Here is a 14,139-nt window from a genome sequence, read left to right as displayed (position 1 = left end):
AGAAAATACATGGGTGCAGGCCCGTGGTAGTGAGCTGGAGGCAGACTTAATGTTTTGCAATTGAACTTGCCTGTTGGTTAAATTCTGTGATGATTCTCTCCATCTGAGATGATATTTAGGGGAGAGGTTTTGTTAATAACTTTGCATCTGCAGAAAGAACTTACCCCAAATGTTGACTGCAGATCACTATGAAGCATTTATCTGGGTTATTCTGATAGCTCCGGGTGACCTGTGTGAAATGACAGGCTTTTTTTCCCCCTAAGCAAGATCCATGCTTAGAATTGTAGAAGTATCTATCATGCCCCCTCTATTGAAGAATTTTAGTAGATCTTTGCAGAAATAGAATAACTCATCTCCTGTTACCTCAGACTGCATGCCAGTCAGCTGTAAGAAGGCTTGGCTTGAACAAAGATGATATGCTGTATGTACACTGATAGGCTCCCTTAAAAAATGGATCCAGAAATTATTTTTGCAGAGATCCCTGCTATGTCCTCTGTAGCATGTTTAAATCTTTGTGGATTTGCACCTTTCATTGATCTAACTGTGATTAATTTCTTTCTCCTCTCCAAACCTTCAGCATTCCTGGGAAATGGTTGGGAAGAAGAAAGGTGTCTCAGGACAGAAGGAGAGTGGACAGACAGAACCCAGTGAAGAAAGCAAAGAAAACCGGGATCGGGAGCGGGATTTCAGCAGACGACGTGGCGGGCTGCCGAGGCGAGGGCGAGGTGCCACCCGTGGAAGAGAGTGTATGGACCTGCCCTTTAATAACCCCAAAACCCTCACACTGAAGTACTCTGTGCTGTGTAGCAGCTGTCAGTAAAGCCTTTTGGGCAGACACATCTGTGAGGAAAACCACCCGTGTGTGTGGATCTGTTTAATGCTCCCCTGTCTGAAAAAATAATAATAATAATAGTATCTTTGTGTGATGCCTTCACTTACCATTGCTTATATCAAAAGTTCAGGGAGCATGTGGTGATGGGATCCCCTACACAGCTGCTGCATTTTGGGGTTTGAGATCTGGTCTGGTATCTCCACTAAAGCAGGATGTGTCTTGAAATTGTCATTGCATTGTTCTGTCTTTCAGTTCGGGGCCAGGAGAATGGACTAGATGGTGGTAAGAGTGGAGGATCTTCTGGAAGAGGCACGGAAAGAGGGAGGCGGGGACGTGGCCGAGGTCGAGGTACACATGGGATGTGAAGTCACCAGGGGGTGGGAGGAGAAGAATTACAGCAATGTATCTATCTCTCATGAGGTTCCAAAACCTCTTTTATGGGAGGAGTTGCCAAACTGAAAATATGCGCTTGATTTTTTTGTTCCCATGCTTACTTTTAGTGCCTATATGTTGCTTCCCATCTTAAAGATGATAGAAACAGCAACTAGTTCTTGCATCACATCCATGGAGTTAAAAAAAAAAAGTGCTTTATTACTGAGGTGGGAGGTTAAAAAACCCAAGGTTTACTATTTTAGCAGGCAGGCCAATGGCTTGTTAGCAACAGAACCTCCATCTTGCAAATGTATCTGAACACCACCACTGGCTTGGACTTTAAGTACTTGGGGCAGAAATGAGTTTTACCCCAAAATCTGCTGCTTAGGAATTGTTGCTGAGGTCACATACTGCAGAAGTCAGAACCTGGGGTCCTGGGGTACTTATGGTTTGTGCCAGCTGGAAACCTCATTTGAGCCTGGAATGATGCATTGCTAATCATGCTGCCAGCCAGCTGAGGTCACTCTCATACATCAAAAGATGTTGCTGGCAATCCCATCAGCCTGCGAAGATCCTCTCCACTTTCATATTCTGGGCATCAGAACTCTGTGTGTTGTTCAAGTGTTTCTTTTCCTGGTGATGTAGAGCCAAGGGACAACAGTGCACGTGTGTGTATTTACAGGTGGCTCTGGACGGCGAGGGGGAAGGTTTTCTGCCCAAGGCATGGGGTGAGTTTCATTGACACCAACCACAGCAAAAATAAAAGATGGTGCATGAATGGTACTGTTTGTGTCAGTAATTTCTGTTCCCATTTTCCTTTTTACTTTTTTTTTTGTTAATAAGGCCCAAACTGTATCATGGTAACTTAAATTTGGGATGGCTGGTGTAGCTGAAGCATCTCTCTGCTGAGAGAACTGCCTTGTGATGTGTTATGATCTGAATAAAATCAATTGCTTTCAAAATGCTTTGGCAGAGTGAACATTTCCATCCTCATATTTTTTACAGAACTTTCAACCCAGCTGACTATGCCGAGCCAGCCAGCACGGATGAGAACTACGGGAATAGCAACAACAACACATGGAACAACACTGGGAGCTTTGAGCCAGATGATGGCACAAGTAAGTGCCTTAACATGCATGTGTGCTGGTTTGTATTGAGAGCATTTTGCATCCATCCAGTTGCAATGAGGACATTCTAGGCAGGTGTAAGGCTCAGGGATGGAGGAACAAGGGATGTTGGTTCAGAGATAGATTTCAGTGACCCTGATACTTTGCACCCTTTGCACATTAGAAACTGCAAGCTGGATGATTGCTCTGGGGTGAGCTTGTGGGTGCTGTTGCCCGACAGAGGCACAGGAACACTCACCTCTATTTGTTTTACTGTAGAAACCATGCTACTGCTTGGAAGGGTGTTTTTTATAAATTGTAGTGTGATAAGCAGATCCAGGATCTCCTAGTGTTTGGTTTATCCTCCAGAGAATTACTCTGAGTCAGTTGTATTGTGCTTCATTTTGATACTGGGAGCCTTCTTTCTTTCATGGTCATCTGGCTCAAACCATGGTGGGATAGGACTTCCTTGCAGAAAGGAGCTGAAAGCAATTTTGTTTCCTTGGCTCTTTGAAGCAAAGGTGCTTGCTGGGTGATTCTGAACACCCAGCTGCCTCTGCACATTCTCCTGCACTGGAAAACTGGTGCTCTGGGTTTTGTTTCACATACGCACAATATTGAGACACAGGTGAACTCAGATTTTGCAGTGTGAGAATGGGACAGGCACAGTCCTTGACTGTAAGTAGCCTTTGGTGGTGGGGGGGGCAGGGCTCGTTGGTGGTTTTGTTGTCTTTTTTATGGAGCAGTCTTGCACCACTGCAAAGTCAAACTGTTTTTCTACAATTACTGAGTATTTAAGTAAATACTATGTCTTGGGTATAGGAAGCATCCACACCTGTGTTAACAGTGCTTTAGGTCACTTCCGTGCTTCTTGGTTTTGCTGAAAAACTGATAGGTTTGGAAAGAGAGAATTCAAGTCCCATTAACTGGCATACCTTTTACTGCATACTGTTGTGGCGGGGAGAGGGGTGGGAGTGGTTTGTTTGTGTTTCCATGGGTTTTGTTTGGGTTTTGTTCAGTTTTTTCCTTCAGAAGATGGCTGTTGTGGAAGGAGGGTGTTTCTGTGAAACACCAGCAGACAGAGTGATCATCTTCTTGGCAGCTGAGAAGGGGTTTTAAATACCAGAGGGAATGGTGTGAAATTGTGTTTGGGGCGGTTGGTGTCCTTGTCTCCGCAGAAAATGGATGGCAGTGGACAAGCTCTGTGTGCTAGAAGTTTGTCTGTCTAGTGGCAACAGGCTTCTGTGTGAATGGTTTTCTTTTTCCTGTATTGGTGTTTTGTGGAATGAAGTGGGTTAGAGTGGGGTTAGGGGGAGCTGAAGATTTTTCTGACGAACCACTCAGATATGCTCTAGTACTACAACACAGCTGTAAAGTTTATTGTGCAACACCATTGGTCACCTGTGTTGTGTGTGGTTTTTTTGTTTCCAATTTAGTAGCCACAGGCATCTCTTTAATAGTATCCACAGGTACGATGTGACTGGTGTATATGGGGGCAATGAAACTCACCTACACTTCTTTAAGTCAAAATTTCACCCGTTGTCTTTCTTTTCTTTTTTTTTGTTTCAGGACTTGATTTCATTGGGGGTGAGGGGTCAAATTATCCCCGAAAATTTGACACTGCTCCTGGTACGATACATCCAGGTGCACTAACTGCCCCGGATACCTTTACTTTATAGCTTTTTTTTAAAAAAAAAATCTGAAATATCTGTGGATATGTCATTCTACTCTCTTAATTTGTTCATTTTAATTAGTATTTGACATTTGTTCTGACTGTGCTTTTACTAACACTGACACCTTGAATGTAAATTGGGAGAGGGTAACACCAATTCCTGTGGATTATGCAAATTTTAACTTCAGCCATTGCTTTTCAATGCCCAGAGCAGCTCTGTGTCCACAGCGCTGGTGACAGAGTATCCCACCCCAGGGCAGGAAGTGTGAGGCAGCTCAGTCAGATTCCCTTTGTCTCATATCCTGAAAGCTGTGACTTGCTGTTGTCCCTGTGCCATTCCACTGGCCTCCTTGCTGTTCCTGCTTAGGGTCACAACGCTGCTGCAAGGGCAGTTGGTCTGGCTGAGCTCTCTCTGTGCTTTGCCTCTACTTATGGCTGCTTCTGGGTGAGCAGTGCCCAATGGCTGCTCTGGCATGCTCAGGCTGCCTGGCTGCTTTTCACCACCCTGCAGTTGAAGATGATGGTGGATTTTGAGATGACAGTGATGCTTGATGGCAAAGCTGCTCTGTGCCTGGCCGCTTTATTTCCTGCTCTTATACCGTTATCTTTGTGAGGCCAAGAGATGCACGTGAGATGATGCAGTTTGCCTTACCTCTACAGAATTCTATTGGTGTCTGTAGTAAGGCAGACATCCTGTTTGACTGTCTCATCTATCTAACCTGTGGTTTTGAAGTTGAGGCTAAGGGACCTTCCAGAAGACTTTGCCACTTGACTCTTGAGAGTCAGGGCAGGAGGAGAAGTGTTGAGGCCAAGGAGTCTCTCATGCAAGGGCCCAGAAGCAGGCAGACATACTTGGAGTGCTTCTGCTGTGTTGGAGCATTTCTTCATTCTCACCTTAGGGTTAATCCTTAACTTCCACAGGCAGCACAAGGCCATCTGCTCCAGCACTGCCATTGTGATTTTGCTGCCCTTTGGCTTTGTTTGGATTAACATTCCTTCGAGGTGCAGTGGGAGCCTTTGGGTCTGTTGCCTTTCTAGTGCCGGGTGGCAAGATTGGATCCAGTCTTTGAGAGGCAGCTGACTTCCTGCTGGGCTGTAGGAAGAGCAAGCTGGGTGTTTATCTCCCAGTTTAAAATGAGGAGAGAGTGTATTTGGGGAGGGATTTGAAAAACTTGGAGACACAATGGGATTTTTTTTTTCCTTCACCACATTTGTATTTGCCATGTTGTTGGCTTCATTTTATTTTTTTTCCTTGTTTTCTTGGTTTGTGGAGCTTAAAGACCAGCAGCTTTTTGAAGGCCTTTCTGAAAGCAGAGAGGAAGGCTTGCTGTTCAGGCCACCCTTCTAAATGGTTAGGTATTGCCTCTGTTGCACCTCTCCCCTTCAGAAGAGCTTGATGGAGAGTGATACAGTTGGTTTCTTTAAAAAAACTTCCCATGATGTGCTAGTTGGGAGCTTTCTGGAGTATTCCTGGTGAATACCCGATGATACGTCACAGGTCTTTGATTCTCCATCTGCCCCTTTGTGTGTGTGGAGCTCGAGCTATGCTGAATCAGTGTCCGGTATTTGTGGAGTAGACTTTCTGGGAAAGCCCTGTAAGTGGCTGTTCTTCATCTGCAGGGTTTCCTTCTGCTTTTAGTGCTGCTTTTATTTTATTCTTATTATCCCCAAACAAATAAGACTTAAGAGCCCCATGCTATGTTCCGGCATGCACAAACTCTTTGGGGGCAACTCTCCTGTCTTCCTGCTCTCTGGGCCAGCTGCAGGTACATCCAGCTCCCATTTCACTTCTTGTGTAAGGCTTGGGCTAAAATGATCGTTCTGATCCATGAAAATTTGGAAATCAGCCTTCCTGCTACTGCTGTGAGGGCACCAAAAATCTGAGGATTTTTAAGGGAATTTAGGTTTCTAAGCTTCGGATGTGTTTTGCATTGTATGTGTTGATGGTTCTGGCTGTAGAGGAAGGGGTAGTGTGCCTTAAGACTCCTGGCACTCTGGCAAGTGTTGCTGTATTAATATCTGTATTTCATACTTGAATAAAGTAAATCCTCGGAGGCTTCTTGAATTAGCTCAACTCATCAAGCGAGACAAAAAAGCAATGAAAAATAATAATTCACTGATACTTATTTCATACACTAAATCCCCCAAGTCTAGACAAGTGGTTGTTTAAATACACAAGTGAAGTGTATATGGGAAGATCTGTGTCCTGCAGAAGAGCTCAGAATGTTCTCCTTCCCCACGTGCTTTGTTTTATGCAGCAAAGGGCTGATGCCAACTTGTTCCATCCAGTGAGTGTCTTCAGGATTAACCCTGCTGGTGCTCTCAGATTTTCTTGATCTGGTTTGTATAGACTGAAAACAAGCTGCACAAAATGGGACTGGCTTTATACTCTGAGGCTTTTGGGAATGTGAAAGCTTCACTCTCTTCCCGAACCAAATTTTAGTTGTTAAATTGAGTCTGAAACTGCTACATAATATTCAGAGAGGTTAAACTGTAATGGAAGTGAGGATTGGAACAAGTTGAAAATGCAGCTATACAAAACTCTTACTTTCTGGTAAGTTTTTGCTCGCTTAAATTGCGCTGTGTTGGATTGCAGCTGAGGTTTCCTGCTTTTCTCCCTGATACTTCAAGCTGCATGCTTTGAAACTATCTCTGAAACCAGTCACAGAAAATGCAGGAATTGCTTGGTCCCATAAATTTTCTTTTCTGAATCCCATTTGCCTGAGCACAGGAGGTTCTGGAGCACTGGGATTTCAAGACTTTTTTTCTTTTCTGGGGTGGAAGATGAATCGTGGGAATGGCTCAGTTATCCTTAAGTTTTATAGAAACTTGAGGTTTACTTGGATGGTGAGATCCTGTGCCAGAACTGGCAGGAAGCCTATGAGGGAGGTGCTCTGTCTGAGCTGCTGGAGTAACACTGACTGCTTGCGGGTGCACAAACCTACAGCTCCTGTAGTACAACAGGAAGCCAGGGAAATGGCACAAGGAGGCTGGGGATGATGCTGGGGCTTCCTTGCAGAGCTCAGCTCCCATTTTGGGTGTTGGGAGGGTGTGCATTGCCCTATCTGCCAGCCTGGCAGTGCCTCTTTTTCATCCCAGCCTGTATCAGCAAGGCAGAGACAATCCCATCACAGTACCTTGACCGTAAAGCGTGGGTTGAGGTTGACTGCTTTAATTTGTCTGATTGGCAAATAGAAATCCTCGTGGCTGCCTGCAAAGCTCCCCAGTGCTCCCCCAGCTGTTGGAGATGGAGCTTTGATGCATGCATAACTTCTGTACCTTTTGTTGTCCTTATGTAGGTGCATGGAGGGCAGCGACGGAAGAATGGGGCACGGAGGACTGGAATGAAGATGTAGGTATTTTCTGAACCCATCTCCTCTGTGCATCTGCCAGCTGGCTGCTATCCTGTCTGTACACACAGAGCTGCCAGGGGAGCTCAAAGCCTATCCTCCCTAAACTGTGGACAGAACCCCAGGCAGGCTCCCAGCTCCGGGACCTATCATGAATAAGTAATTGTTGCATCTTCTACAGGGTATGTATTATAGAGCTTGTCATAGGGCCCCAAGACAGGAAGAGATCTCCTGGGCCATTGAGGCTGGTCCTCTCATTTCCTGTAACTGCAAGATGGAATTCTTCCAAAAACTGCCCTGACTCCACAGAAGACTCTCCACTCCTCTGGTGGAGTGACAGTTGGGGAAGGTTTGCTTTTGATCACACCAGCAGCAGTTTCATGGTTTCATGCGCATAATGTGCCTCTGCTCGTCCTTGTGATTTGGATGGAAAAGAAGCTCTTGACTTTACCTTCTGATGTGCTCTTTGGTTTGTCTCACTATCTTTTGTTCTCTACCTGATGTCTCCTTCAGGAGAGAATGAACGTTGTTAGCACCTTCTGTTAATACCTATCTATAAGTTTCTTCTGAAATGGGCTTCAGTCCCTCTCCAAATCAAGGAAGGACTTCTGTTCTTGCAGATGGGAGCAAGGTTCAGTATTTTAGTATGATTGTTGGTTTTGCGTGCTCATTTTGGCTTAGCCAACAGAATGGGCAAGCACACGAAGTATTATTTGTTTTCAGGCACCAGCTGAGGGAAACATTACTGGTGTGTTTGGAGATATGCACAGCTTTTCTTTGTTCAGTCAGGTGTCTGTTAGAAAGGAGCTTCTGAGAGCCTTTCTTACCTTCAGTGTGTATGAGATGCTGCCAGGAGTTCTGGATTTACTTTTTAAACTCTGGCAGTTCAGTTTGTAGTAGCTCCTCAGTCTGGAATAGAAGCTGTTCGTGTTCAGATATGTTTCAGGCTATATCACAGGTCATCACTAACCCTCCACCAGTTGTTGAGCAACGTTATTTTCCCTTCTGTAGTTGAGGTAGATCTGTTGGTCAGATCATCCAAGTGATGAACTCAGATCATTGGAAGTTTAGCTATGGATACAGAGTTTCTCTTTGGTTTCGCTACCAGTGCTTGCACCTACCTGTGCAGAGGCTTTTGCCGGTCTGTGCTGCATGCCATTGGTTCACAGAAACAGCCCAAGGTCCTAGAGCAGCCCTAGAGGATTTGTGGACTATGGGAAATTTGTAGAAGGATTTGAGAGGTTTTCTTTTTCCACTGGCAAGTGATTTGTGTGCTTGCCTGAGAAGAAACAAATAAAATAGAAGCTGATTCTGATGGGAGCCAAATGCTAGAGAAGTTTCAGTCTAAGCACTTGAATTTCTCAAGTTTTTCTGTGACTCTTTGTCTCAAACATTCATGTGCTTTGCATCACAGGGACTGTTATGAGATGCTGTTTTCACTTTTGGATTATTTTTTCCTTTTTAATCTTTCAGCTGTCAGAGACAAAGATCTTCACAGCCTCCAATGTGTCTTCAGTGCCTCTGCCTGCTGAGAATGTGACAATCACAGCTGGACAAAGGTGAGAGCCCATGGTGATGATCTTTACCTGGAGCAATTTGCCATCTTCAACTAAACCTAACTAGCTACCTAAAATGCAGCAGCTCTGGATGAGATGAGGTGCATTTAAATGGAAGAATTGACTTAGGAGTTTTTTGGTCCTAATCCTAGATTAGAATTTTCTAGGCTTTCATAGGATTTGTTGCTGGTTCTTCAGGTTTGGGGGCATTTTGCTGTGTTAAATTAATGTGAAGCATGATTTAAAATCAAAGGCCATGCAGGGTCTTGCTTGGTCAGTTTGTCTTTTTGAGGTTGCTACTGGCAGTTGTGAGTTAACATTCTGCAGATTCCTTCAATTTGTAAAGTAAAAGCTGTGAGGCTGGAGGGGGAATACTGTTCTAATGGTAGTGGGAGCTTCTGGTAACCTCAGTGTGTCTTTGTCTACCCAGAATTGATCTTGCAGTCCTGCTAGGAAAGACACCCTCTTCTATGGAGAGTGAGTCAACAAACCTGGAGTCATCCCAGACTCCTTCCCTGGCCCAGCCACTTGTGTTCAGCAATTCTAAGCAGAGTGCTCTATCCCAGCCTGCCTCTGGAAACTCCTTCTCTCACCACAGCATGGTAAGGAAATGCTGGTCTCTGCCAATGGGTGTTTGGCTGAGGTTGCTTATCCCATTTTTCTGTCTCTTTGGATAATAATAGGAAGTACAGTCCTGATGCTTGCTGCTTGGGGTTGGTATAGCCAAATAATTTGCTAGTCAGCTTTAAAAGCAGTGGCGTGAAGTTCATAGCTCAGTTTGAAATAATTACGATAATTCCTCCCCTACTGCCCTTGTCAGATTTGCAACACATGCTTCATTCCTGCTTAAAGGAAAAGCTCTTTTGGTCCAGGGCTTGCAATTCCAACAGTCTGAGAAACAGAACTGGTTGGGAACTGGTGTGGGATGGAATGCTGACATCCATTCACAGGAGAAGGAAGGAGACACTGAGTCAGAGTCAGGGATATGCATAGACCTAGGTAGATGCTGCTTTGTGTAACTTCAGAAGAAAGAAAAATTGTTTACTTAATAGTGAGATAGTTGAGGAAAGATTTTCAAAACCACATTAACTATAAAGCCAAGATCTCCTGGTGTTTCTCTTTCAGTGCAACTCAGTGCATGAGAATAATTTAGTACATTTTTTAAGATCCTGTCTGTTAACTTCCTTTGTAACCCCCTGTGACACTGTACCATGGCATGGGTTGGGCAAGAGATGAGTGTACCTGTGTTCACACACAATGGAGTCTGGGAAAGAAAGGCCCTTCCTGCCAGCAGTTTGAGTGCGTTTGGAGCTCAAGAGTGTTGAGCTGAGGCACACAGTGAGAAGCAGCAGTGCATTTGAGCTTATGTTCAGAGATGTACCTGTCCTCTGAGCCCAATTCCAAGCCATGGGAGACGTTGACTTTACCTCCTTGCTGAAATTGCAGGTGAGCATGCTGGGGAAAGGGTTTGGAGATGTCGGGGAGGCCAAAGGCAGCAGTACTACAGGGTCGCAGTTCCTGGAGCAGTTCAAGACAGCCCAGGCACTGGCTCAGCTGGCAGCTCAGCACACCCAGCCTGCTGGGAGCACCACTGCTGCTTCCTGGGACATGGGATCCACCACACAGACGTCATCTCTGGTGCAGTATGGTAAGGAAAAGCAGCGCGGCTCCCCAGGGGGAGGGAACATGTTCCCCCAGAACTGCAGAGACACACTGTGAGCAGCAGTGGGAGGGATTCAGCAGAGGATCTGTTCTCAAGTTCACAACCAATTTAGCTGAGCTGGAAGAATTAAGAGAGCTGTGGGTGAAACTGAAATGTAATAGTGTGTGTGTGTCTCTCCCTGTTCCTTTTATACTTGGAACAGTTGAATCTGTCATTCCAGACAGTTTCAAGGCCAGGGATCTGGCATTCCTGAGCCTCTCAGAGTGTGCAGAACTACTTCCCAATGTAAAGCCAGAAAAAGATCTCAAAGGGCACCTCTGGAGAATAGCTCCCAAATACTAAGTCTTGTCAGCCTCCTCTTCCTGATGAACTCTTATTATCTTTTAAGGGAATTTTAAGGGGATTTGCTCTTGGGAGGTGCCAAGAAGTAACTCTGTCTCTGGGCATGAGGGAATAAACAGGGATTGAGATGCTCTTTTCAGATGAGAAGCTGAGTTTTGCTGTGGTTGAGTGCTAGTGTAATTTCTTTCAGCTTGTGCTTGTTATAGGGAAATGGCTCTGGTTCAGATCTAAACTGAAGAAAAATTGAGCCCTGTCTAATGACAGTGAGTGTTGGCAGCTTCTGATCTTCTCAGACAAGAAGCCTTAGAGGAGAGTCACAGAGAATAGGAGTCGATTTTGAATAAACTGTGGAAAGACTTAGAGGAGGAAGGTGGTGCAAAGACCTGAGGGTAGGCAGCCCCAAGCAATGATGGTGGAGATACCTAGTCCCTGCGGGGGAAGGAGGCGGCAAGGGAATGCAGTAATATTAACAGAGAGGGGAAGAAGTGGCCTGCATGACTCTGACATGCAGTGTCACCACACGAGGGACTCTGGAGTCCAGCTTTTCTTGGAGAATTAAGAACTTTTGCCATGCAAGCTGGCTTTGTCCTATAGGGATGGTGGAAGCAACTGAGGGAAGGACTTAGAGACGCTTGGCATTGATGGTCGTGAGAGTCTGAAGCTGGGAGCATAGATGCTTAAGTTCTTTGCTCTCTAACAGGCTTCAGGATGAAATACAGAGGAAAAGGATTTATTTTTCTTGATAAGTGTCAGTATTTGATTTATTTTTATGGAAACAAACCCTGCTAACTCACCTCTGTCTTGTCCCATAGATCTCAAGAACCCAACAGACTCTTCCGTGCATAGTCCCTTCACCAAACGTCAGGGCTTCACATCAACTTCAACCATGATAGAAGTGTTCATGCAGGAGAAACAGCCTGTGGTGACTGCCTCCACAACCACGCCAGCACCCCCGTCCTCACCACTGCCCAGCAAAACCAATCCGGTTCCCCAGATGTCCCCAGGGTCCTCAGACAACCAGTCCTCCAGTCCCCAGCCAGCACAGCAGAAGCTCAAGCAGCAAAAGAAAAAGGCATCGTTAACATCAAAGGTGCAGCCCAGTGGTGGGGAAGGAGGCATTGAGTAGTGCTAGAGCTGCAGAAACAGCCATTTGGGCTGCTGAGGGAAGGTTTGGGATTTGCCTTCCTACTGCTGAGTGTTTGTAGTGATGATGGAATTGTCTGCCTGCCTGGGTTGAACAGTGTAATTCAGGGGCTGCAAGCCTGTAACTGCCATTGTGTGCTGGGAAACATGGGTATTGAAGTCATTCTCTGGGCTAATCACCAGGAATCGTTGACCTGTTCTGTTGTTCCTCCCTTGCAGATTCCTGCACTTGCAGTGGAAATGCCTGGCTCGTCTGATATCTCAGGGCTAAACCTGCAGTTTGGAGCATTGCAGTTTGGTTCAGAGCCTGTTCTTGCTGAGTATGAATCAACGCCCACAACCAGTGCTGCTGTTAGCCAGTCTCAGAGCAGCCTCTACACCAGCTCGGCCAGGTGAGGACCAGGAATCTATCAATCCAAACAGGCAGCTTTGGAAGTTCGTTGGTCCTGTGGACTTGAGTTGTCATGCATACTAGTAGACCCTTTCTGACTGCTTTGGTCACAAAGGGGGGATAGCGTATGCAACAGCAAAGCACAAGTTGCCAGCAGACTCTTTGGGCAGATCTGTGGCTCTTTGGCCTGTGGTACTTGCACAGAAAGTAGTTTTCCTGCTGCCCTTAAACTGTGTTGTTGAAAACACAGGAGGGGAATCCCCAGCACAGCTGCTCTGTGTTTCTGGTGAAGAGATTCTGAGTGCTTTCTCCTTTGTTTTTGCCTGTCAGTCTGGGACACAGTGGGGTGTCCTAGTGTGTATCTACGGTGATGGTGCATTTGTCTTCTGTTGGGCTGACCCTTAGTAACTGGCCAGTCCCTTGGGTACTGGGACCCGAGTGGTGGCAGCTCATGAAATGTTGCCTAAGGCACAGCAGTGTGTGAGGCAAGGCTGCAGCTGGATATCTATGGCTGGGCTAGCCCTACTCTCTGGGCATGTTTCATTGTTCAGCTGCTTCATGTGGTGCCTTTATACTGATGCTTGGTGCTTTTATCTTGAATATTTGAAGTGAAGAGCCCAGTCTGGGTCAGCAGCTTACAGCAGGGCTGTTTTGGAGGAAAATGGAGGAACACTTTTTTATTTCCTTTTGTAGCGAATCTTCATCCACAATATCGTCCAATCAAAGCCAGGAGTCTGGTTACCAGAGTGGCACAATACAGACAGCAACATTTACCTCCCAGAACAGTGCTCAGGGACCACTGTATGAACAGAGATCCACCCAGACGAGGCGATACCCAAATTCTATCTCCTCCTCGCCCCAGAAAGATCTGACCCAGGCTAAGGTAAGAGAACAGCTTTGCTCACCCGTTGTGCTGAGTGAGCCTCATGTGTGAAGTGTCTCAGGGGAAGCTGAATGGCTTATCAAATGGTTCTGTGATCCTCCAGCCTCACTGTGTGGCTTGTGGGCTCTAATGAGAGCTCTCTTCTGGCTGCTGTGTTTTGTGCCTGGGCCTGGGCCACTGAGGTTAACAGCAGTTAAGTTGATTGCAGGGGCATGTGTTATGTCATGTACAGTTACCCTGCTAGAAAGGGGCATGCAGACAAAAATTTTGTTTTGTGTTAATGATTTTGTTCTTGTATGCTGCACACCAGTTTAGTCACATCAGGTTTGGTTAATGAACTTGGATTGAGAATGTTGAGGCAGTCTAATCACCAGCAGCAGAGAAACTTCTTGCACTTGTTTCTCTAATATACAGTTGGGGGCCATGCTGGCATGGGGCTAGACCTTGGGACTGACCCAAACACAGTCTGGTGTCACATGTTAGCAGGACCTTTTCATAACTGTGGAAGGGAGTGTGTGAGAGAGGTGACACTAGCTCTGCCTCTGGAAATGCACAGCTATAATGCCCAGTTCTCCTTTTTTCTCTTCTTCCTCAGAATGGTTTCAGTTCTGTACAACCCACGCCATTACAAACTACACAAGCTGTTGAAGGTAAGAGTCTTGCCAGTACAGCAGGTGTCCTGCATCTCTCGTGCTCATGTTCTCTCCTTTGAATGAGAAGCTTTATCTGTGCTGATAGCAAGTCCTTTCCCTGCTGGACTAATTGCTGCCATTCAGATTATTTGCTTGCCTCAAAACATTCAGCTTTCTGCTGATGGATCTTTGAGATC

The 14,139-nt window shown here is 45.8% G+C and overlaps 1 protein-coding gene across 8 annotated transcripts in view; it reads left to right on the top strand.

Annotated features, from left to right (window-relative positions):
• UBAP2L (ubiquitin associated protein 2 like) overlaps nucleotides 1–14,139 on the top strand; it is a 29,776-nt gene that overhangs the window by 7,684 nt on the left and 7,953 nt on the right. For 3 of the 8 annotated variants that reach the window (XM_088068710.1, XM_088068713.1, XM_014260892.2), the window contains 13 exons: nucleotides 578–746; nucleotides 1,085–1,180; nucleotides 1,887–1,932; nucleotides 2,210–2,322; nucleotides 3,880–3,954; nucleotides 7,282–7,334; nucleotides 8,806–8,891; nucleotides 9,319–9,490; nucleotides 10,335–10,536; nucleotides 11,706–11,983; nucleotides 12,256–12,428; nucleotides 13,121–13,310; nucleotides 13,906–13,960. In XM_088068710.1, the coding sequence (XP_087924836.1) occupies nucleotides 578–746; nucleotides 1,085–1,180; nucleotides 1,887–1,932; nucleotides 2,210–2,322; nucleotides 3,880–3,954; nucleotides 7,282–7,334; nucleotides 8,806–8,891; nucleotides 9,319–9,490; nucleotides 10,335–10,536; nucleotides 11,706–11,983; nucleotides 12,256–12,428; nucleotides 13,121–13,310; nucleotides 13,906–13,960 (1,708 nt within the window). The remainder of the gene's footprint in view (nucleotides 1–577; nucleotides 747–1,084; nucleotides 1,181–1,886; nucleotides 1,933–2,209; nucleotides 2,323–3,879; nucleotides 3,955–7,281; nucleotides 7,335–8,805; nucleotides 8,892–9,318; nucleotides 9,491–10,334; nucleotides 10,537–11,705; nucleotides 11,984–12,255; nucleotides 12,429–13,120; nucleotides 13,311–13,905; nucleotides 13,961–14,139) is intronic. The other 5 variants (XM_088068711.1, XM_005532316.3, XM_088068715.1 and 2 more) reach the window with 3 other exon arrangements.

The sequence above is a fragment of the Pseudopodoces humilis genome, chromosome 31 (assembly GCF_049639895.1).
Source record: "Pseudopodoces humilis isolate 2021_Gansu_Grassland_sample_001 chromosome 31, ASM4963989v1, whole genome shotgun sequence".
NCBI classification, from domain to species: Eukaryota; Metazoa; Chordata; class Aves; order Passeriformes; family Paridae; genus Pseudopodoces; species Pseudopodoces humilis.
This window is presented reverse-complemented; position numbering and strand designations above follow the sequence as displayed.